The sequence below is a fragment of the Macaca thibetana genome, chromosome 6, assembly GCF_024542745.1.
Source record: "Macaca thibetana thibetana isolate TM-01 chromosome 6, ASM2454274v1, whole genome shotgun sequence".
In the NCBI taxonomy this organism is placed as follows: domain Eukaryota; kingdom Metazoa; phylum Chordata; class Mammalia; order Primates; family Cercopithecidae; genus Macaca; species Macaca thibetana.
In genome coordinates this window covers 35827556-35852594 of record NC_065583.1, presented here as the reverse complement: position 1 = coordinate 35852594, position 25039 = coordinate 35827556, and the positions used below count along the sequence as shown (strand labels likewise).

Below are 25039 nucleotides of genomic sequence, written 5' to 3'. Positions count from 1 at the left end.
TTTAGGCTTTACCCTGAAGGTAAAGGGGGTGTCTCTTCTGAGGACACTAAGTACCAGGTATAGATTAATAGTCACACCTGCACCACTGACTAAAACGCTCATTGCCATTCCTTGATGCTTTTAGACAATTTCCTATCCCCCATTTTCACCACAGTGCTTACACTGAAAGAGTTCAATGAGCATTTGTTAAATTAATTAATTCAATTTCTTTGTAATCAAAAATATTCAACACATAATACATCTTCCCAACCTTATATCTCTGTGGAAAGGAAATGAGAGCCACGTCTCCTGTATGTATAGTTGGCATGTGTTTATATGCATGCATATGTGAGCACATGCACTGAAACAAACAAACAAAAATCTGAGAAAATGCTGGATCCGGCAAACTGTCATTTTGGTCAAATGGTTACTAAAACCTCTTAATTAGACCTCGCTAATAGCAGTAGCCTCTACATTTAGATCATGCATACAATAAAAGGAAGCCTTCAGAATTCCTCTCTCCCTCTCCCCTCTCCCTTTCCTCACCTTCTCTTACACACATACACACACACACACACACACACACACACACACAGGAGTTATCCCATCCAATCTGACATAAATACCTTCCATCTAAGCAGTTTTTACCTCTTAGATTTAAGCCTATTTAAAATGATTTGCTCGTGTAAAACTGTATCCTGGTGACACTAATCGTTTCCGTCTTTATTCTGGATTAGTCAGAATACAATTTTACAGTGATTTTAATATTAAGAAATGAAAAGTTGAGCAGTCTCACACTCTTGGGAGAGATGAACTCTTCAGTCCCCAGTCCTGAAGGCAAATGTAGGTAAGAGATTAATAAAAGTCTCTTATATCATATTCTAACCAATATTGCTTTCTGCCACTTTTGGGAGAAGTAAGTCCTCAGAAAAGCACTCTCGAGTTTTGTCCACATATCAGAGAATAACAGGGCAGTAAAACAGGGTCATGCCCTTGCCATCAATGAGATGAGAGTTTATCCTATTATATTTTAAGACTGCCAGAGAAGAAAATATTGCACTTTCCCTCAGTAACTCATTGATAAAGCACATCAGACACTCTTCTTACTACAAATAGCTAACCTAAATCCCTCACACTAGAATTCATCTCCATTTAAGTTCCGTGCAAAACACAGCAGTTTACACAACAACATATGGTTTAATTTCAGCTTCATTTTTAAAAAAAGATGGATGGATGGATGGACAGACGGACGGACGGACAGATGAGTAACTGAACAGAGCTAACATGCTAACAACATTAGGGCATTAGAACTATATGCTATTTACGTGCTTTGTTCTTCTTTTTAGTGGTTTATAAATTTTCTATTTAAAAAAATACGTATTCCTTTGGCAATTGCCAAAAAATGTCTATTGAGGAAAAAGACCCTGAGTATCACTTTTATATAAATAAATAAGGCATTTTATAAATGACTCTGTGCCTTTTAAACCATTTTCAGCAATGGTACCTGCTAACTTCTGGCTTCCTCTTCATTCAAAGTCTTGTTAAATCACCTCTTGGCTTTCCTTTTCCCACGTTATGTAATCTCATTTCTTTGTAGCTGTGTCCTAAGACTTTCTCCTCACCCTGTACTTGAAATACATAGTGTTTCATCATATGCAAGACATAAAAGGATGATTCAAGGTTTCCTTCACCTGTTTTTCATCTCTGAGAAGCCTACAGGGAGGACTCTCCATTACATTTATGGTATTACAAATTCAGGGTCATACCTACTCCTCAAAACTCAGTATTGTAACAGTGTCCATTCTATATCAGACATTGTATTATCTTCTGAGGTTGCTATGCTTTGAAAATTATTTTCTCTCTTTTATGCATGAAGAAACTATGACAAAGAGATGTTAAATAACTTGCCCAAGGTCACATAGCTTAATGTCATGAGGATTCATTAGCTATCACCTCAAAATCCTAGTCTTCCTCTGCTCTCAGTGAATGACAACTGTCTTTCTAGTCCATGAGATTAGAAATCTTAGCAACATGTTAGATGGTCCCCTCTCTATAATCAATCCAAACATCCAATAAGTCACCCAATTGTGCTTATTTCACTTGTAACATCCCTCAACAATCCATGTTACTCTCTTCCTTGCTACTGCTACTGCCTTGGCTTGGCATGGAATTATCTCTCTCCAGGACCATTGCAAAGTGCCTCCCAATGGCGTCCTGTCTCCAGCATGAATTCCCTATATTCCATATTGACAAAAGCCAACTTCCTAAGCACACACCTATCATGTCACTGCCTATTAAGGCAGGGTGAATAATGCCCATGTGCTCAGTTTTATGTGTATAAGACTCATCCACAATGTTGCATGTAGTTGTTGTTTGTTCATTTTCATTGCTACATAGTGTTCTACTGATTGAAAATACTCCAAATTATTTATCCACTCTACAGAAGATATTTAGAATGGACCCAGCTTATGGCTATTATCAACAGTGCTATTATGAAAACACTTATAATGTATCCAGATATATATGTGCACAAGTATCTCTGGAGTATCCAGCAGTCAATTACCTGGGCCATAGCACATGCACAGTTTCAACTTTAATAGATCAGGCCAAATGTTTTTCTAAATGGTTGTATCTATTTTTTCTTCATTGCATCCTCAATTCCAATTGCAAAGACTAGCCCATGGTAGGAAATCAATAATGCATTTAGAAAGGAAAGAATGAAGAGATGGAAAGAGTTGTAGGGAAGAGAAAGTGAAGAAGCAAAAGAAGGGAAGAAATGTATAGTACATCTCAATACCTGTGTCAGGGAAAATGAACCAGATGTCTCAGGAGTTCCACCAGCTCAGGTCAACAGAAGACAACCTTCACCTGGCTGTGGGATAAGCCACCTACAAAATCTGAGAGTGAGGCTGACCCACTCAAGCAGCACCTGTATCTGAGTCCCATCTCTTGCTTTGTCCACTTAGTGGGTGTAATTCAAAACAGAACCCAATGGAACTGTTACAGAGAAAGCACAACTCAAATCCCAGAACACCTTTGTGAAAATGAAGGGCAGCTTATACAGTCATTTAAAAATTTGTTTTCTTCTGGATTTGAGAAAATAAAAAAGTTCAGGGGAAATATGGATCAGGAATTAATCCCCAGAGCACACAGCCACCAGTGCTGAATCCTCAAAACGGCAGTTTCCAGGAAAGCAAAAGCTCTTAATGAGATCCTGTCCTTGAATTATTGACTGGTTAGGTATGGCAAATCTTGCCTAATTGTTTTCATGATGCGAATCTAATTAAAGTGTCTTTGAGGAGGAAAAAAAGTTTCCACAGATACTCTTGTTGTGATGACATCTCAGTTCTAATCATGTTTTTAGCATTCTCCTGTAAGTACACAGAAATAGGGGTCCCAAAGGAAACACAGGGTCTTCAAGTCAGATGGCCCACTCACTCCTGCCCAATTCCCTGGCTCTGCTGCTGCTGCAGAGACTTCCTGACTCACTGCTGCTCCACCATGCCAGACTATGTAGTCACTCCTATGCTGTCTGTCTGAACCCATTTACATAACTGCCTCCACAGAAAACCAATGCAATTTGCAGAGCTCTCAATATATGCTATGTAGTTTCAGCCTTAACATGAATGTGTATATTTACACGTGTAAAATCACACACACACTCACAAAAAATATATATATATGTGTGTATGTGTGTGCGTGTATATATATATATATATATCTTTAAGACAGGGAACAAAGGTGTGGCTCCTGGAATTAGACCATTTACATTCATGTCTTCTTTTATCTTGCCTACCCACCCATGTAGTAAGTTCCTGAAGTTCTGTGAAGTTTGCTCTTCTCTGTAAAATGGGGTTAATAATACCTATTTCATGAATTGTCTCAAGGTTGAATAGGGCAACATGTGGACAGCACTCAAGGTACTATGTGTAAGCATTCAACAAATGTGAGTAAACAGTACTAACACTAGTAACAATAATGCTGTTCTACTACAACCACCATTATTATTCCCTATTATTCCCATTTAAAGTAAAAAAAAAAAAAAAAAAAAAAAAAAAAAAAAAAAAAAAAAAAAAAAAGCACAGTGGCTGAGAAGTCAAATAACCACTGTGAAAATCCAGCCCCAGCCAACTCCAAGACTCTGCAATTCATTAACTTCCAGGTGGCACTCAATCACCATAAACCCCTTGGCAATGAAGGGAATGAACCCATCCCCACCCCAGTTCTGACATTCAAAGCTGTTGAAGCAGAAGCCTCCCAACTTCCCAGCCTCCTGTCTCACCCTGCTACCCTACACTCTGCACTGTGAAACCAAACACTCTACCATCCTTCTCTGACCTCCTCTCCTCAGTGCTTTCCCTCTGAGCTGTTCTTCTAACCCATGCCAGAAACCAACAGCTTGTTACCTAAATTATTAACAATGAGTATCAACAGGGTATGCCATAACACTAAGAAATAAATTAAATGGTAGAATCTCAGAGGCCCAGCAGGTTAGTACAGGTACATATTTCAGGACAGTCTGGCTCTGTCTCTTAAAACATGGTATTTAAGAATTGATTATTAATATGCCTCACGCCTGTAATCCCGGCACTTTGGGAGGCTGAGGCATGCAGATCATGAGGTCAGGAGTTCGAGACCAGCCTGGCCAACATGATGAAACCCCGTCTCTACCAAAAATATAAAACATTAGCTGGGTGTGGTGGCACATGTCTGTAAACCCAGCTACTCGGGAGGCTGAGGCAGGAAAATTGCTTGAACCCGGGAGGCGGAGGTTGCAGTGAGCTGAGATCATACCACTGTACTCCACTCTGGGCAGCATAGCAAGACTCTGTCTCAAAAAAAAAAAAAAAAAGAGGTGATTATTAATAAAAACAGTTAACATATTTTCAGAGCCTATTGTGGTAAAGCATTGTATTAAGTTTTTTATATGCATGCCTTTCAGTTAATTCTCACAACAGTCTTAGAAGGTATATAATATTAACCTGAGTTTACAGATTAAAAAAACTGAGGTTCAAAGAGGCAAACTGACTTAGGGTCACACAAAAATAAGTGACAGGGCCACTATTAACACAGTTAACTTCAGATCCCATGTCCCTTCCCACAACCCTACTACCTAGAAAAGTGTCTATTTAGTGAAAGTTTACGGGCATCCCGAGTTGATGGCGAAGCTTCAAACTACACAATGGTTTGTAAACTAGCTTAGGTGGAGGCTTGTCTTGGGATATCAGGCCCAACAGTGCATGCATCCCACTCACAGCTGGTGCTGATTGTCTGCCCAGTGGAGGAGGTAGACCCTAAGACTAGATTGTCACCAGGTTCCTCTCTATTGTCTCGAGATCTTTAGGTTATCCTGCATTATCTCAGTGCCTGGTTAATAAAGTATCGTAATTTTTAATACCAAAATTTTTTATTTCCTATAGCTACAAAAGCTAACCAAACAAAAGAAAAAAATTTAACTGGTATCTGTGTTTCCTAAGAGCAGAAAATGCAACATAATTTTGACACTAATCATACTCACTAAAGTCTCCCCTCCTCATCCCTTATTTCCATTGATCATTCTTGCATAAATTCAGTAGAGCCCTCATCTGAATTTTGACTTTTCAGCAGGTGTTTCCACTGAAGAGTGTTTAGTGTTTGCTAGATAGCCAGAATATTAACTGATCATGCTTTATAAGATTAACAAGAATTTTACAAAAAATGAAGTTCCAAAAAGGCTGCCAGCTGTATGTTTGCTTACCACTGGGACCATGGGATACTTACTAGATATCAGGGATTCCAAATCTAGCTACTCAACAGATTCATCAGAAGAACTTTAAAAATGTCGATTTTCAGGAGTCAGTCCGGGAATACAAAACTAGAATTACCAAGGTGAATCTACATTTTTAACTCCCCCACTGAATCTTGGGCCAACATACAACTCAAAACAACTCAAAAGGAAAAGGAGGATGAAAGAAAAAATGTCAACAGGCGTCCACTAAGATACAATTATGTATCACCTAACAATGAAGATATGTTCTGAGAAATGCATTATTAGGCAGCTTCATCGTTGTGCAAACATCATAGAGTATACTTGCGTAAACCTACATGGTGTAGCTTACTACACACGTAGGCTAAATGGTAGAGTCTATTGCTCCTAGGCTTCAAACCTGCACAGCATCTTACTATACGGCATACTGTATGCAACTGCAACACAGTCATGTTTGTGTATCTAAACATATCTAGACATAGAAAAGGCACAGTGAGAGTACAGTATAAAAGATACATACCACATATATACCATTTATTAAAAAATGATACACACTTACCATGAATGATGGAGCCTGTAGTACTGAGGTCACTCTGCATAAGTCAGTGAGTGAGTAGTGAGTAAATGCAAAGGTCTAGGATATTACCGTACACTGCTGTAGACTTTATAAATACTGTACACCTAGGCTACGTTAAATTTATTTCTAAAATTTCTTTTTTCAATAATAACCTTAGCTTACTGTAATTATTTTACCTTATAAACTTTTTCATTTTTAACTTTTTCACTCTTGCAAGCACACTTAGCTTAAAACATAAACATATTGCATAGCTGTACAAAAATATTTTCTTTTATATTCTTATTCTATTAACTTTTTTCTTTTTTTTTTTTACTTTGGTTAAAAACTAACACAAAAACACACACATTAGCCTAGGACTACACAAGGTCATGATCATCAATATCACTGTCTTCAACCTCCACATGTTGTCCCACTGGAAAGTCTTCAGGGGCAATAACACACGTGAAGCTGTCATCTCCTGTGATAACAATGCTTTCTAGAATACCACTTGAAGTACTTGCCTAAGACTGTTTTACAGTTACCTTTTTAAAATATTTTATAAGGAGTACACTTTAAAACAACAATAAATGATATTGTAATTACATAAACCAGTAACACAGTCATTTATTACCATTTATATGGTTTGGCTCTGTGTCCCCACCAAATCTCATCTCAAATTGTAATTCCCACATGTCAAGGGAGGGACCTGATGGGAGGTGATTGGATCATGGGGGTAGTTTCCCCCATGCTGTTCTCCTGACAGTGAAAGAGTTCTCATGAGATCTGATGGCAGTTTCCCCTGCACTCTCTCTCTCTCCTGCCACCTTGTGAAGAAGGTGCTTGCTTCTTCTTCACCTTCTGCCATAATTGTAAGTCTCCTGAGGCCTCCCTAGCCATGTAGAACTGTGAGTCAACTAAACCTCTTTCCTTTATAAACTACCCCGTCTCAGTTATTTCTTTATAGAAGTATAAAAAAGGACTAATATACCACTGTCAAGTATTATGTACTAATACACCATTATCAAGTATTATGTATTGTATATACTACACTTTTATACAACTGGCAGCACAGTAGGTTTGTTTATACTGCCATCACAACAAACACATGAGTAATGCATCATGCTATGATATTAAGATGACTGTGATGTTACTACTACTAGGACTTTTTCAGCTCCAATATAATCTTACGGTACCACCTTAATATATGCAGTCTGCCATAGACTGAAATGTTGTAGGCAGTGTTGGACTGTATCTCAAAAGCTCCTACTTTTGTCATTGAATGCTCTCTTGGCTAAACATCATTGTTTCTAGCTCAATTATCACTTCCCTTTTCAATAAAACAGCTTACTTTAATTTTCAAAATTAGTAACTTTAAACAGTCACCACACTTTGAAAACAACATTTAATCCCATTAGTTCCAACAACTTATATTTATTCAGTGCTTTATAAATGTGCATAGCATGTCTACTTTTTATCTTATTAAGTCTTCACTTCACTCTGTGAGGGAGCTCAGGCTAGCTTTATCCCTTTTCCCAGAGTCAAAGAGCACATAAAATGACCAAGCAGAAACAAGAAGAGAAGCTCCCAGATTACTGGCTCAATGCACAGATTCTCTCTACGTGTCATTTCCTACCAAATCCTACTGGGCTTCCCCAGTTTGAACTTGCCCTGCAGCAAATTCCTTCTCTTTCCCTTTCCCACCCACAACCCCCCCTGCCATTCTCATTTCAGCCCACAAGTACTATCTGCATCCCCTTTAGCAGACTTTCATTCATCATTCATTAGACAAATGGTGATGAAGCATCTTCTGTGAGCCAAGCACTGTGCTAAATACGTGGGATACAGTGGTAAACTGTGACCTCAGTGCACAGCCACCACAAAACAATTAGTACAGGATAAAAAAAACAGAGGAGACTCTGATTATATGAACACAAACATCAAATGGCAAATGAGTATCTTTTGGAGGGCAGTCTTATTAAGCCAAAAATAAAGCTCCAGCCCAGATGATTATATTTGTATAGAAAAGCCTTTACTGCTTGGCTTTTCACAATTGGTGGTGCTTTCTGCTAATTGTTTGATTATCCGCTGGTACACTGGAAATCAAGGTCAATATGAGCAGAGGGAGTCATGTTTTGGGACGAATACAGTAGTATTTATTCAGGCTATTAGTTAACTACACCCTCAAGCCCTTTAGCTCCAGGACTGGGCTTAGAAATAATTCCTAAGTCAGCAGAGCCAGAGTATTTTAATACTTCAGTAAAAGCAGGTCTGGAGGTCAATCAAAAATGCCACTACTAATCTTAAAAACACACAGAAGTCACCAGACTACCGAATTCACTCATGGAAAAAAACTAAAAAGACTCCAGAGCAGGGTGAAACAATGGACACCAAAAAATATGTCCAATTACCTCTCAGCACATGCAAATTATATTATTTGTGATTTTTCAGATGAACACTTGAGACTTAGGACGTTTTAATCCAGAAATTCAAAAATAAAACATTCAAAAAGTTATATACATATCTATTACACAGTGAAGAAGATTCATGAGTAATTTCAGTAGTAATGAAAATGTATTGACCTAACAAGAGCTGCAGTCAGGCGCAGGGACTCACGCCTGTAATCCCAGCACTTTGGGAGGTCAAGGCAAGAGGGTCACTTGAGGCCAGGAGTTCAAGACCAGCTGGACAACACAGTGACACCCTGTCTCTACAAAAAAGAAAAAAAAAAATTAGCCAGGCATTATAGCACACACCTATATCTCAGCTACTCAGAGGCTGAGGTGGGACAATTGCTTGAGCCCCGAAGTTTAAGGCTGCAGTGAGCTGTGATTGTATTACTGCACTCCAGCCTGGGCAACAGAAGGAGACCCTGTCTAAAAAAAAAAAGAAAAAAAAAGAACAGTTTCTCATCTCATTAATGTAATGCTGTGTTTAAGTTTGATTTTGACTTGTTTTTTACTATATTCCATGAGGGATATATTCAAATGATTAGCACACATTTTGCTAAGCTGACCTTTTTTTTTTTTTTTTTTTTGAGACATGGTCTTACTCTGTCACCTAGGCTGGAGTACGCAGTGGCGCAATCTTGATTCACTGCAATCTCCGTCTCCCAGGCTTAAGTAATTCTCCCACCTCAGTCAGCCCCTCCAAGTTGTTAGGACCACAGGCATACACCACCACGCCCAGTTAATTTTTGTATTTTTAGTACAGACAGGGTTTCTCCATGTTGCCCAGGCTGGTCTGGAACTCCTGGGCTCAAGCAATCCGCCTGCCTCAGCCTCCCAAAGTGCTGGGATTACAGGCATGAGCCAGCTGTGCCCTGCCCCTTCATCAAGCCTTGACACACTGCCATGGCCCAGCTATGCCCAACCACTGTGCCCAGGAGAGGGTGGGCCAAACGGGGTCCTAAAATGGTTTTCATGCAATGACGCTATAAGTACCTGGAGACAAAGAGCCAGCCTCCAACCTGTCCATGGGCCTATGCAGGGCCCTGGGAGAGCTTTTGCTTTTCCACCTTTCCCGGCCTCCCAGCGTGCTGGGATTACAGGCGTGAGTCTCCGTGCCTGGCCTGGCTGGGCATTTTTATTGTCAAAAATAAGCATCAGAGGATTAGCAGAAGCTTTTAGACGTGGAAAGCTACAGACATGGCCATTGAGATGCTGTGTTGAATGTAGAATAATAATCTTGTTACATTTGAGGAAAAACCCAGTTCCACAACATCATGAATAGAATAGGTTCCCACTGATAGTAGTAACTTGAAGATACCAGAAAGTTTTTACTTAGCATAAAAACACATATGCTGAAAGAGTAAAGCCAAAGAAAATACTTTTACAAGGTGATTATCTTTCAGAATTACATTGTAGTACTTGGATAAAGCAAATGTCAATTACTAAAACCAAATCAAATGCATGTCAATTATATTCCCACATGGTATAACAAACACCTATTAAAAGGAAAAGGGTAATAAATAAGAACCAGAAACTAACAAATAAATATATTTTAAAGAACAGACACAAACACAAAATGATAAGAAATTAACAAACCTATCTCAGAACATAAGGCTTTGGAGGGTAAAAACCATGACTTTTTCTTCCTTCTGAAAAGTCTAAAATAATACACTTCATTCTCCATTTTCAAAGTAAATGCCTGCGTCCTGCTCTACATAATAAAGCATATTCCCACAAAAGCTGACTTTAATTTTTTCCTCTTTTCAGATTAAGATTCACTTATCTTTTTTCTGATTTGGCCCAAGTGTCTTAAGGCAAAACAGAGCACGAGCATGGCATCTCTCATTCTACACATTCAAGCAGTGCATCAGAGGACCCTATGTGATGCCCCTGAATCTACAACTGCCAAGATCATTGCATGAACCTAGAAGAAAACCAGAAATGTGAGCAGATTCAGTCCATGCCAATTGCTTGCATTGAGCCTGAATACTATTCTCTCCAGAGCTTAAATTTCACTCTGGAACTAAAATACAAGGTTCCCAGTCCCATGCCTCTCAAATTGAGGCACTTGTAGCCCCAAAGATGAGTACTGAGGGAATGCAAAGCCCAACATGAACATATTTCTGCAGTGTAACAGTAAATCATTACAAACACTGTTTCTATACTAAATACACACTGAGAATTAGAATCAAAAGTTATCAGAATTTTTAGGATTATGAAAATAACAATTGTAAAAGTAATAATACAAAACACTAATATCTGCTGACCACTACGGGCTGGCACTATTTTAAGCTTTCTCTAGGTACGACTTCATTTAATTCATACAACCACCCTCTGGGAAAGGGTTATCATCCCCATCATATAGATGAAGAAACTGAGGAGTAGAGAAGTGACACAAATTGTACAAGGGCACATAGTTACAGTTTCACGGGCAGAATTCTTCTTTTTCCTCTTTTTTTGTTTGAGACGGAGGTTGTATTAGTCCATTTTCACGCTGCTAATAGAGACATACCTGAGACTGGGTAATTTATAAAGGAAAGAGGTTTAATGGACTCACACTTCCACAAGGCTGAGGAGGCCTCACAATCATGGGGGAAAGCAAAAGGCATGTCTTACATGGCAGCAGGCAAAAAACAAACAAACAAAAAAAAACACCACTTGTGCAGGGGAACTCCCCTTTATAAAACCATCTGATCTCGTGAGACTTATTCACTATCACAAGAACAGCACGGGAAAGACCTGCCCCCATGATTTAATTACTTCCCACTGGGTCCTTCCCACGACATATGGGAATTGTGTGAGCTACAACTCAAGATGAGATTTGGGTGGGGACACAGCGAAACTATATCAGGGGTCTTGCTCTGTTGCCCAGGTTGGAATTAAATGGCAGGATCACAACTTACTATAGCCTTGACCACCCAGGCTCAAGCGATCCTCCCACCTCAGCCTCCTGAGTAGCTAGGACCACGGGCATCTGGCACCACACTCGGCTAATTACTTTATTATTTGTAGAGACAAGGTCTTGGTATGTCGCCAGGCTGGTCTCCAACTCCTGGCCACAAGATCCTTCCACTTTGGCCTCCCATAGTTCGGGGATCATAGGTATGGAGCCACGCCTGGCCCAGTGGTAGGATTCTGAACACAGAAGCCTACTCAGTTACTGTGGCATAGGACATGACAGGAGAGACCCTGTGCAGGCCTGGAGGGAGTCAGGTTGGCCGTGTAAATAAAGCAGATAAGTAAATTACTAGACAAAGTAGTCAGACATAGAAAAATAAGAGACTATGAGGCTGCCTTAGGTCTTGCTGGCTTTCCAATTCCTGGTTCCTATCCCTCAGGAGGCCTGATCACTGGTACAGAAATATCCCTGTAATAATCTGCAGTAGTGAGTCTCCATTACCTCCAAAGCAAAATAAAGACAACGGGCAACGTGATGCCAAGAAAACATGAAGAGGAAAAAATGTGTGCAGAGTCCCCTTCTACTATGCCCCAGTTATTTCTGTTCAGTTGCCTACTCACCCCCATGCAGCCCATGTGCTTCAGAGGGAGACGACCTCACCCCCTGCTCCAAGAGCAGATCTTGACTGGATCTGCCAATACAACCATATCATTCCTCTGAACACGCTGATTGATCTGGGGGAGCAGGTGTCCTAAGTTGACTCAATCAGCATCAGGGGAAGGGCTTTTTTCCTCACGGCTAGGAGACAGGTTCCCTCCTCGACATAGCTCTTTCTCTCACTAAATGTGGACAAATTAGTGTGCTGATTCTAGATGCTGTTGATAGTCATGAGGAATCCAAACTTGAAAAAAAAAAAAAAGTTGACATACAAAGGTAGAGCCAAAAGAATAAGAGCTATGGAAATACTGCCCACTTGGCTATGAGATAATGCAGTTCCTTAGTGAGAGGAAGGGCAGTGTCACTGCCAACCGCTTAGATTCGAAAGCCAAACAGCCCATGTTTGAATCTGGTGCTGCCACTTACTGGTCATCTTACCTCGAACAAGTTACTTGACATCTCTAGCCTCAGTTTGTAAAACAAAGATAATAGTTCCAACCTCACATGGTTATTATGAGGATTAAATATAGACACACATATACACACACACATATACATATGTACACTGAGTACTTAAAGCAGAGCCTGCACATAGTAAACACATGTAAGGGATGGCTGGTATTGTCTGAGTCAGGGTTTCTGCTATTTGCAGCACAAGGCAGCCTAACTGATACAGGAGGAGGGATAAAGTAAGTACAGGAGGGCTTCTCTGAGGCATGGAGTGCCAACCTGGGTTCTGGGAGAGTCAGATGAGTGAGAAACAGGACATCACCCTATCTTCCCATACCTATTATGGAGAGAATAGAAATTCCATTCCATAAAAACTACAGGAAGACAATGTCATATATAATTAGTGAAGGAAGAAAGCATATTAGAGCTATCCTGTTGTGTGACAGTACAGATGGGGGAAAGTCCAATGTAGTTCTCTCACCCAAGAAGGTGCCACAACTGTAGAGATGTCAGTGGGAAGCCAAAATCAGAACTATGTAAAGAGGACATAGAGCAAGGCTTAGTTTCTAAAGGCAACTTGTTTTGAGCCCATCTCTGAATTGAGCCAACAGGCCATGCACAGGGACAGAGTGACATCTGGTTTCTAGTCACACACCCACACCTGCTAACCAACACACAGCTTGAAAGTCTAATTTTACACTTAGTAGCCCTGACAGCTTTTTTATTCCCTTTAAAAAACAATTGTCCCTATTCTGGGTGCAGTAGCTAGCCATTACTCTCATATTTCCTTAGCAAAGGGAAGAAATTAAAGTAATAATGAATCTTTCTTGGATGCCCCCATCCCATGCCATTACCTATTTATTTAGAATGTCTGCCTAAATGCCTTTCTAAATGCATATCAAGAGCTAAGGAAACATAAGTTCTCTAGAATGTGGATCCCAGTTTTCAGCATATCAGCCCCTACTCAGAAACCTTTGTGTGACTGCTTGTTGCTGAAGGGACAAAACCCATCCTTCATACCTGGGATCCAAAGCACTCTACAGAACAAGATAAACCCATCCTTTGCAAATGTTCGTATTCCTGCCTCACCACCGTGCTCAAGGTGGAGTCTACGATACCTGCATTTGTATCTTGGTTTAGCAATCTACTGACTCTATCACCTTGGGAAAGTTATTTAACCTAAGCCTCAAAAGAATGCACATGAAGGATATAGCTTTGACTTTGACATAGTAGGCATCAATAAGTGTTAGCCCTCTGTGTCAATGATAGAAAAGGTAGTGTTTTGGAGAGGACTGGAACATAACAAACCAAAGAAATTTAAAAAAAAAAAAAACATATAACTGGTCAAACCTTCTTATACAGGAGTCTGGTCATATGTTCCAAAATATAAAATGCATATAACCTTTGACCAAGAAATCTCACTTTGCTCAATCTACCTTAAATGGTAATTGAATAAGTGGGAAAATATGTAATCATAGAGATTTTCATCACAACACTGTTTGTAAAAGCAAAACCAATCTAAGTATCAATTAGGAATGGACCAAGAAAATCATGTAAACAGACAGTATCTCCAGGTATGATAATATTTCCTTTTTTTCTCAGAATTCGTTAATATTTTTACAAGACACATGCATTATTGTTTCTAGAATCAGAGTGACTATTTTAAAATACTTTTTGAAAAACACACAAAGAAAAATTGTTCTTAAAGGATATCCTCCCTCTCAGAGTTAATTGTCATTTTACATATCACAGATGAAGGTTTAGTTCACCTTTTAAGACTAGCTAATAGCTCAAATATGCACAAAAATTAAGGCTAAAACAAAGTAGATGAAATGATTTTTTTGCACAAAATCAGCCAATTCCATCCTTTTGCTATTTCTTCATACAAAGAAAGAAGCTCTATTTTCTGGCCACAGCCTTCACACTTAATCCCAAACATCTATGCCCTATGTGAAACTCTTGTCATGAGAGAGACTAAGACAGAAAAAATAGTGGGTGGTTCAGAGCAAGCCCACCTCTGATGCTAATAAGACATGGCTTTCACACCCACTCAGCGGGCTGCTGCAGCATCCTAGAATTATCACTACAGGACCAAAGTTATGGAGAGCAGTAATGATTTGGACAAGTGTTTGGGCTTAAGAATGGATTTTAGATTTTTGGTTTATAGTTGTTTGGGCTTGAGGGCTTTACTGTTTCCATAAAATGATAAGTATATAATAAAAAATTCAAACCACACAGAACAATAACAAAAAACACAGATAATTATCCAGTTCACAGCAACAACCGTTCACGGCAAAAATCACTGTTAACATTTAGTGCTTATATTTTGCTTATTTTTAAACATGTCTCAAAAAAATTAATCATCTTTCACCCATTATACTGGCAAAAGTTAAAAAGCATGTGAATAAGTGCTGACAATGTTGTAAGGGAATGAGCCCTCTCATGTGTTGTTGATCAGTGTAAAATGTGCATATTAACACATTGGAAGGCAATGTGGCAGAATCTGTATGTTATGACTGCATGTCGGTACCCTCCCCCGCCACCCCCAATTCATGTGTTGAAACTTTAACCTACAATGGGATGGTACTAGGAGACTGAGTCTTTGGGAGGTAGTTAGGTTTTCATGAGGTCATGAGTTAGAGACTGCATGATGGGACTGATGTCCTTATAAAAAGAAACCAAGACTAGAACTCACTTTATCCACCATGTGAGGCAATGATGAGGAGGCAGCATCTGCAAACCAAAAATATGGCCTTCACCAGACACTGGAAAGGCCAGTGCTTAGACGGTGGATTTACCAGCCTCCAGGCCTGTGAGAAATTAACGTTTACTGTGTAAGCCACCCAGTTCATGGTATTCTTGTTATAGCAGCCCAAACTAAAACACTACATAAACTAATAAAAGTATGCATGTTCTGAGAATCAGCTATATAGTTTTCTGTATTGAGATATAATTCACTTACCATAAAATTCATCCTTTTAAGGTACACAATTCAGTGAGGTTTAGTATATTCGTAGAGTTCTGCAATCATCAACACTAATTCCAGGACATTTTCATCACCCCAAAACAGAAACTCCATACCCACTGGCAGTCACTCATCACTCTCCTTTCTCCCTAACCCATGGCAACCAATAATCTACATTCTGTCATTATGGATTTACACATTCTGGACTTTTCAAATAAATGGACCCATACAATATGTGGCCTTTTGTAACTGCCTTCTTTCATTTTGCGTATTTTCAAAATTTGTCCATGTTTAACCATGAATCAGCACTCCATTCCTTTTTATGGCTAAATAATATTCCATTTTGTGAATATATTACATTGGGCTATATATTTATCAGTTGATGGACATTGGCTTGTTTCTACATTCTGGCTATTATAATACTGCTATGAAAGTTTTGTACAAGATTCTGTGTGGACATATATTTTCTCATTTCTCTTGAAGTACCTAGGCGTGAAATTGCTGGGTCAAATGGTAATTCTATGTTTAACTTTTTGAAGATCTGAAAAACTGTTCTCCAAAGCAGCTGCACCATTTTATATTCCCATAAGAAACATGTAAGAGTTCTAATTTCTCCACATATCCACAACCAACACTTGTTATTGTGTGTCTTTTTTTTTTTTTTTTTTTTTTTTTTTCAAGACAGAGTCTCACTCTGTTGCCCAGGTTAGAGTGCAGTGGTGTGATCCTGGCTCACTGAAACCTTCGTCTCCTGGGTTCAAGTTATTCTTGTGCCTCAGCCACCCATGTAGCTGAGATCATAGGCGTGCGCCACCACACTCAGCTAATTGTATTTTTAGTAGAGATGGGATTTTGTCATGTGACTAGGCTGGTCTCGAACTCCTGGCCTCAAGTGATCGAGCTGCCTTGGCCTCCCAAAGCGCTAAGATTACAGGCATGAGCCACCGCGCCAAGCCTGTTTTTCACCTTCTTGACAGTGTCCCTTGAAACACAAAAGTTTCTAATTGATGAAGTCAATTTTATCTATTTTTAATCTTGCTGCTTAAATTTTTGCTATCATATCTAATAAATTATTACCTAACCCAAGATCACAAAGATTTATACCTATGTTTTCTTCTAAGTGTCTTATAGTTTTAACTCTTTCATTTAGGTATTTGATCTATTTTGCATTAGTTTTGTATTCTACACGAGGTAGGGAATCTAACTTCATTCTTTCATATGTGGATATCCAGTTATCCCAGCACCATTTGTTGAAAGAAATATTCTTTCCCCATTGATTGGTCTTATAATATTAACGGTTTTAAACCTATCTAAAATGTTCTATAGTTTAATTGTGGCAGTGGTGGCACAACTATATGTTGTCAAAACTTAAAGAACTATACACTAAGAAAAGTAAGTTTTATTGTATGCATATAATATCTCAATAAACCTGATATTTAAAAATTCTACTTTAGGCCAGGCACAGTGGATCACGCCTGGAATCCTAGCACTTTAGGAAGCTGATGTAGGAGAATCACTTGAGCCCAGGAGTTTGAGACCAGCCTGGGCAACAGAGTGAGACCCCATGTCTACAAAACAAATTTGTTTAATTAACTAGGCATGGTGACACATGCCTGTAGTCCCTGCTTCTCAGGAGACTGAGGTGGGAGGATCACTTGAGCCCAGGAGGTTGAGGTTGCAATGAGCCATGATCATGCCACTGCACTCCCGCCTAGGTGACAGAGCGTGACTGCATTTAAAAAAAAAAAATCTACTTTAGATAAACAACTCATACATAACATAAAGGATCACATACAAGGAACATACGCTTCACAAATATTATAGTATTGTTTGTAAAAAAAAGAACTTAGATACCATCTGTCTATCAAAAAAGTAGTAGCTATATAAAATGTCATACAGTCACAGGATTGAATTATATGCAATAAAGGAATAAGCTATATATATATTTATATATTTATGTATATATTTATATATATTTGTTTATATATATATTTATATATCACATGGTTTAAGCTCAGAAACATTCCATTAAGTAAAAAAAAAGTACACAATTTACAAACTCACAATTTACAAAATAATTTATAATATGTGTTTAAAAATGTATACAAAATCACACTATACAGACTCTATGAGTATATATGTAAGTATCTAAAGGTATCTCTTTAAGGTCCGGAAGAATATTCAGCAAACTGATAACACACACTACTTCTCGAGAGGGTGAAAAAGACACCAGGATTGGGAGGGATGGTCAGATGGGAGTTGAACTCTATCATTTCCTGATCCCCCTCCAAAAAATTCATTAATTACTGTGATTAAAAAATTAATAATGTGGAATTCATATGAGTTATAAACAAAGGTCATAAGTATAGAACCATAGATTTTGAATGTATGTACTCATGTGTCCATCCCTGCATCCAAAACACACACACACACACACACACACACACACACACACACACACGAGTCTTACCAATTTGGGTTTTCCATACTTTCCCGGAAGACAGACTCTTCCTTCATGGATGCGTATTGTGTCCACGTAAGGCAGTGACTCCGTATAGCCATGTTTCTTTCCCGAGGATTGAGCCATGACTCCTCTTCTAATTGGATATTAGGTACTTTCAAAATGCTCACCTGCCCAACAGAAAGAGAATGGCTTTCTCAATTTAGGAAGAGCAGGCTACATAATGACCACATCCAGAGTTACTCTCAGTCTTGGATAACCAAGAGGACAAGTAATCCTGATATATGGATGATGGCTCACCAGTGGCTGTACGTTTTTGATAATCAAACATACTATGACCTTACTAAGTGCTGGTGAGGACATGCAAATGACCCAGGATTTATGTAGGCTATACAGTCCCTGGCCTAATTTCCCTAACTGCTAAACACTAAGCAAATTATCAGCCTCCTTCGCATCTCCTCTAAGGCTGGTTATGGCCTTCTTAAATTGATGGATTCTAATCGAGCCCACTTACAGGCTTACATGCAGAACAATATCAGGTAAAATATTTTCTTCATTTTAAACTCTGTCCAATACGTAGAAATGTATGGTTTCCTAGGTGAAGACATGGAAAACTACAAAGGCAGAATTGTACAAGTCAGAGGTGTCCTTAAATTATTTAAGAATTGAGATACAAGACAAAGTTGAATGCCTTTTTAAATAATAGATTCAGAGTGAGTATACAGGGCAAAGGCAGGGTACACACTCTGGAAAAAGCCAGTAATAATTTGCTGCTACAGTGCAACAAGTTTTACCATCTGGAAAAAAGAAAGTTAATTTTCATTGTCATATCAGCTTTATTACACTGAAGAATGTGACAGTCTTTTAATTCATGATAAGGAAGTGATGGAAGCTGCCATTTGTTCCACCTACAACACAGCAATTTAATTTGCAAGCTAGTCGGCAGGATCCAAGCTGGGTTCCACATTTGATATGGTTTGGCTGTGTCCCCTCCCAAATCTCATCTTGAATTGTAGCTCCCATAATCCCCACATGTCATGGGAGAGACTCAGTGGGAGGTAACTGAATCATGGGGGCGGGTTTTCCCGTGCTGTTCTCATGACAGTGAGTAAGTCTCACGAGATCTGATGGTTTTATAAAGGGCAGTTCCCCTGCACACACTCTCTTGCCTGCTGCCACGTAAGATGTGCCTTGGCTCCTCCTTCACCTTCCACCATGATTGTGAGGCCTCCCCAGCCATGTGGAACTGTGAATCCATTAAAACTCTTTTATTAAATTACCCAGTCTCAGGTATGTCTTTATTAGCAGCCTGAGAATGGACTAACACAACATCACACACAGAATCTCTCTCAGGTTGAAACTACCCTCTGAGACCTGTTTGAAAGGGCATATCCAGATGCTTTCCTCTGACCTCCTCATAGCTCTAAAAGGACTCCCACTGAAAATCCCTCTATAGTTCAAGCAATGTGATTAAAAATTTCCACTCACCTTTTTCCAACAAAGAATCACCAGAGTGCTCTTCTTCAAAGAGAGAAAACATTTGCTATCATGAAGATTTCATCATCAATGATATTACTTTAGAGAAATACACATAAAGACTTAACAGAGGGCGTGGAGAACATTATTCTCTGGTAAATAGCTGTTATCTCTGATAGCGAATTAGAAACTGAAGTTTTTCTCTTTCTTATTAAAGACGAGACTAAATATTTACAATCTTCCCATTTCTGATCATTCTCACCTAAGAGTCATTTCTAATCATGAAAAGACTAGTCACTTCATGCAAAATGCCAAAAGCATCTTTAAAGTAATTGCACAACATCTCTATGTCCATTAAGAGTCCTTCACAAGACAGAGAGACAAAGTATCTCCAGTGGCATCTGCTAAAACTGAGGTTGGATAAGAAAGAGCTTTCTTCCTCAGAAGGCTGTGAAGTAAAAGGAGGAGGAAGTTTCTAATGCTCCTTTACATCAGAAAATGCTGTTCCTTTTCATGACTATTAAAAAAACTCAATGTTACAACAACTGTGATTAAACTTTAAAATGAACTTACCTTCCTTAAAATTTCTGGAACCACATTCTGACAGATTGCAATCCTCTTTCTGTAGATGACCCCTGTTGATTCATCTAAAAAAGAAAAATTTTTATACACAAAAAATTAAGGAAATGTGTTCTTTTCTTAGTGTCAATAAATCTTGGGGGGTTTTTTGTTGTTTTTTGTTTTTTGGTTTTTTCTTTTTTGAGACACCCAGGCTGGAGTGCAATGGCATGGTCTCGGCTCACTGCAACTTCCACCTCCAGGGTTCAAGCGATTCTCCTGCCTCAGCCTCCCGCAATAAATCTTTTAAAGTCAATCTCAATTTTCTATTTGCAGAATTCCTACAGAAAATGTTTAATTCAAAATTCAGTTTCCCTGACACTTTCCTGGGCCAAATCAGATATTCCTTATCTGTGATGAAGGAATAAGGGTACAACAGTAACTCAGAACGCACATTCCAGTGTCAAGGATGAAATAATCACAACCATTCACTGCTCTGGACTATCCGTGTCAGTGCCCCAATGACGATGACCAGTGGGACTCCTGCTCAACTCCAAAGAGAATGTTTCAACAAAAAGGGGGAGAACCTGATGCTGCTACTTTCTGAACCTAACTTTCAAGCACAGATATCTGGCTACAAAATTTAAACCTATAACTCATTTTACCAGCCACATTTATCTCTCATAAGGGAGTAGACTTCCTGTTGTTACCGGCAGCAAATTTGTACGTGTCTGCAGCAACCTCAATTCTGGCCTCCTCAGAAGAAAGAATTCGACTGAGGGGCATCAGGCAGAAGGAGGGACCAAGACAAGTTTTAGAGCAGGAGTGAACGTTTATTAAAAAGAATAGGAAATGGCTATTCCTATTCTTTTTATAAACCTTCCTAAACAGGAAAAAGCTATTCTGGTTCCTTTAGAATGGGAATGAAAGGAAGGAAAGGACACTTGGAAGACAGCCAAGTCTTGGAAGACAGCCAAGCGGGCAACCTGAAAGGCAAGTGTGTGGTCTGACCTTTTGACTTGGGGTTTTACGCGTTGGCATACGTCCGGGGTCTTACATCACTTCTCCCAAATCCTGAGATCTTATCAGGAAGCTGCTGATCATCAGTTTCAGGTGTTTTCTATCTATTAGGAGCGTGCCTTTGCCTGATGCCAACTGTGACCAATTATTACTTTAGTGAGACAGTTAACAACCGCCTGACCATCACCTGATGGTCACCCAACACTCCTGGGTGGGTGCGTGTGTGTGTGTGTGTGTGTGTGTGTAAGCTCTCTTACGTGTGTGTGTATGTGTGTGTAAGTCCTCTTCTGTGTGTGTGTATAAATGTGTAAGCCCTCTTCTGTGTGTGTGTAAGCTCTCTTCTGTGTGTATATGTGTGTAAACTCTCTTCTATGTGTGTGTGTGTAAGCTCTCTTCTATGTGTATGTGTGTGTAAACTCTCTTCTGTGTGTGTGTGTAAGCTCTCTTCTGTGTGTGTATGTGTAAGTCCTCTTCTATGTGTGTGTAAGCTCTCTTGTGTATGTGTGTGTAAGCCCTCTTCTCTGTGTGTGTGTGTGTGTAAGCCCTCTTCTATCCTGCTCATACTTGACTAGCTACCTACTGTAACACTAGGACTGCAACCATTTTGGTCTGCGATGAAGTTTCCAGAATTAAACCAGGGATGTAAAAAACAATGTTAAGAAAAAGAAAGGCAGAGGCAGAGAAAAGAATAAACTCTGAAGTGCAGTCTTCTGCTTTGTGAATCACTGTGACTTAGCCACTCTGTTACAGGTTTTCTCAAAGCTCTGGCTATAGTAGTCCCAACCCTTCATGCAAAAACCCTGACTGCCCAGAAGCTGTTGATAGGGTGCCAACCCCTCTGCCCACTGGCCCTCCCTTTGGCCATCTCATCTAGTGCTTGCTTCACAAATACTCGAAATGGATTAGCCACTCCCAACGGCAAAGATGCCCCTGACAATGATAGAAATTATAATTAACATTTCAATTTAGAATATGCACAGTGTTCTCTCATTTGATCTTCGTAACAACCTAAAAACAAGATTATTTTCCCATTTGACAGATGAAGAAACTGAGGCTCCAAAAAGTTAGGTCACCAAGGTAGTAATGAAACCAAGATTTGAAATCCAGTTTGTCTGATGACAAATAACAAGTTTTTCCCACACTGCAGGTACATGAGAAAATATTTTTAATACATCTATATGGTTATAGAAGTACAGAAAATGCATATACAAGCAAAAGGCAGTTATGTTTGCCAAGCACAGAGAGGGCTCCAGAGTCACACAACAAACAGTAGCATCTCATGATTCCTAAGAAGGCTAAAGGGCATGCTGGACCTAGGCCCCAGTGTCTCCAAAGCTTTGTACATTGACTATGTGCATCGTCACAGCTTCCTGCTTTGCCCAGTTCTCAGGTTTAAACACTGACACTGATAATGGTTTTTGTGGAGACAGGGATAACACAGAAGAGAAGAGCTTCCTATGCTCTAGACCAGGAATCAGTAAACATTTTCTGTGAAGAATCAGATGTTAAATAATTTAAGTTTTGTGGGCAATAAAGTCTCTGTGGCAACTGCTCAACTCTGCTATTATAGTGAGGAAGCAGCCATAGATGACATGTAAACAAATGTGAATATGTTCCAATCAAACTTTATTTACTAAAACAGACAGCGCGAGCCATAGCTTGTCAACTCCTGATTTAGTCAATGCTAAACCACATTGCCAAGTAGTTGGGATTCCATAAGCAATCACTTTATGGTCACATCTCATATTTAATCATATGCATTTTGCTATCTACAAAATGATATAATAGGCTACAGCCATGTGACCTTGAGCAAGTCACTTAACTTCTCTGTATCTCAGTTTCTCCGTGCATTAAATGAGCAGTCTAATACCTATCCCACACATTGTTCTGAAGATTAAATGAATTAATAAAAGTAAGAGTACCTGGCACATATTAAGGGCTCAAAAATGTTAGCAGTTACAATTATATATAGCTCAGTGTTGTCATCAATTATTAGTTAGAAAGTGACAAAAAGCATCAGCAGGCCTTTTACTATCGTAAATCCTGGTGCTCTACCTGCCACACCTTTCTAAGTCACCTCAAGTACAGAAATATACCTGTTTAACAACTAATAATGGAAAGGGACTGTAGGTGAACAATTTTTTTAAAAACCTAATAGGCCACACACACACATACACACATCTTTTCAAAAATCACTATCATTTAACGATCATTACTGAAAAAAACTGTACAGAGAACTTACCTCTTTTTTCCTCCGTGATTTTTACAGAGAGGACATTTTTATCCATGGGGTTGGGGTACTAAACAAAAACACATAAAAAAGAATTACCATTAATCTACCAAGGTGAATTATTTAGTAGTAACCACAGCTGTTTGCAGGACTATTTTCCAAGAAACTTCTAAACAAAGCCCAGTTTTGAATCATGGATCCTAATTTTATAACTTGGCCCTAGATAAGTGAGATGCTATCATCATCTCGACTTACACGAAATCTGGGGAAAACCTTCTTTAGATCCAACCTAGCCCTGAGGGGGATGAGGTTAAGCTAATCAGTAAATAATAATAGTATTAATATTGAACCAGCCTAACATAAATCAAGAGTGTTCTTTGAGTTAGGCACTGTACTAAATGCTTTCCTTGTACAATCTTGTCTAAATCCAACAGCCTCTCTGTTATAACTGATTTATGTGATATCATCATCCCCATCTTTCAGATATGGAAACTGAATGAAGACTGGATTGTTTAGGGTCACCCAGCTGGCTCCTGGTGGAGCCAGGGAATTAAACCAGGCCTGTTTAATATAGAGTGGACCTCTTCACTATGGTCTAATATCATTGTCTGGTGGCTGGGTTAGCATCACAGTAGGATAATCATAGAAGTATGCTTTGCTAGGCACATAGTAAATGCTCAATAAATATTTAACATGCTGATTTAATTCCCCTGAAAAGCAATTTGGCTGTGACAAGGTTGATAATAGCCACTGCTTTTGTCTTAGGCAATTTACATACTTTAGATACATTAGCTCAGTTAATTCACAAAACCATTCTATAAGGTGTTACTTTTTCCACTTCATATATGAAAAATAAGGCTTAGATAAATTAAATAATTTGTTCAAATTGTCCAGCTAATGAATAGTATATCTGGGGGTAACATAATTTACCCCCTGATACTTTCTGCCAGCCTACAAAGCCTGCCCACCAAACCTACCACTAAATCGCCTAAAAGTTCACCTAACACAATCCTTTCCATTACTCAGATGTGAAAAGAGAGACACTGGGAGCAGAAGTGACCTCCTAGAAGCCACAGGACAAGGTAGCTGCTGACCCGAGCCTACTAAGCCCCCTTGGACTCTTTTCCCTGAGGTTTACCGATGTATCATGTGATCAAATCTGAAAAGAAAATTAGCAAGAAGTCTTATCCATGACATCACAAAGTGTTGAGCAGAAGGCAAGAGCAGCAGGCAGCCTGATGGGAGAAAAAAGAAAGTCCCCTCACTTTGCAAACTTGAGCTTTAAGTTTTCTGAACCCTAGGAAGTGAAACACAAAACTCTGACTGTGGGTCTCCACCCACAGCAGGTGTGTGTGTGTGTGTGTGTGTGTGTGTGTGTGTGTGTGTGTGTGATATTGATTTATTAACGGATTTTTCAGGGAAAGGAGTTCACATTTTAACACATTCTTAAAGATATCTATAACCCAAAAAGACAGTAGATTAGAACACAGGCTCTCTGAGGGCAGGAATACTGTCTATTTCAGTTACTCCTGTATCTCTACCAGCCAACGTAATGCCTGGCACATAGAAAGCACTCAGTCAATATTTTCTGAATA

At 39.2% G+C, this 25039-nt stretch overlaps 1 protein-coding gene across 1 annotated transcript in view; it reads right to left on the bottom strand.

Moving 5' to 3' along the window:
* Positions 1-25039, bottom strand: part of PRELID2 (PRELI domain containing 2) — a 1077378-nt gene that overhangs the window by 42646 nt on the left and 1009693 nt on the right. The window contains exons 3-6 of the mRNA XM_050794040.1: positions 23457-23514; positions 20210-20283; positions 19649-19681; positions 18170-18330 (exon numbers count right to left, since the gene is read on the bottom strand). Of these exons, the coding sequence (XP_050649997.1) occupies positions 18170-18330; positions 19649-19681; positions 20210-20283; positions 23457-23514 (326 nt within the window). The remainder of the gene's footprint in view (positions 1-18169; positions 18331-19648; positions 19682-20209; positions 20284-23456; positions 23515-25039) is intronic.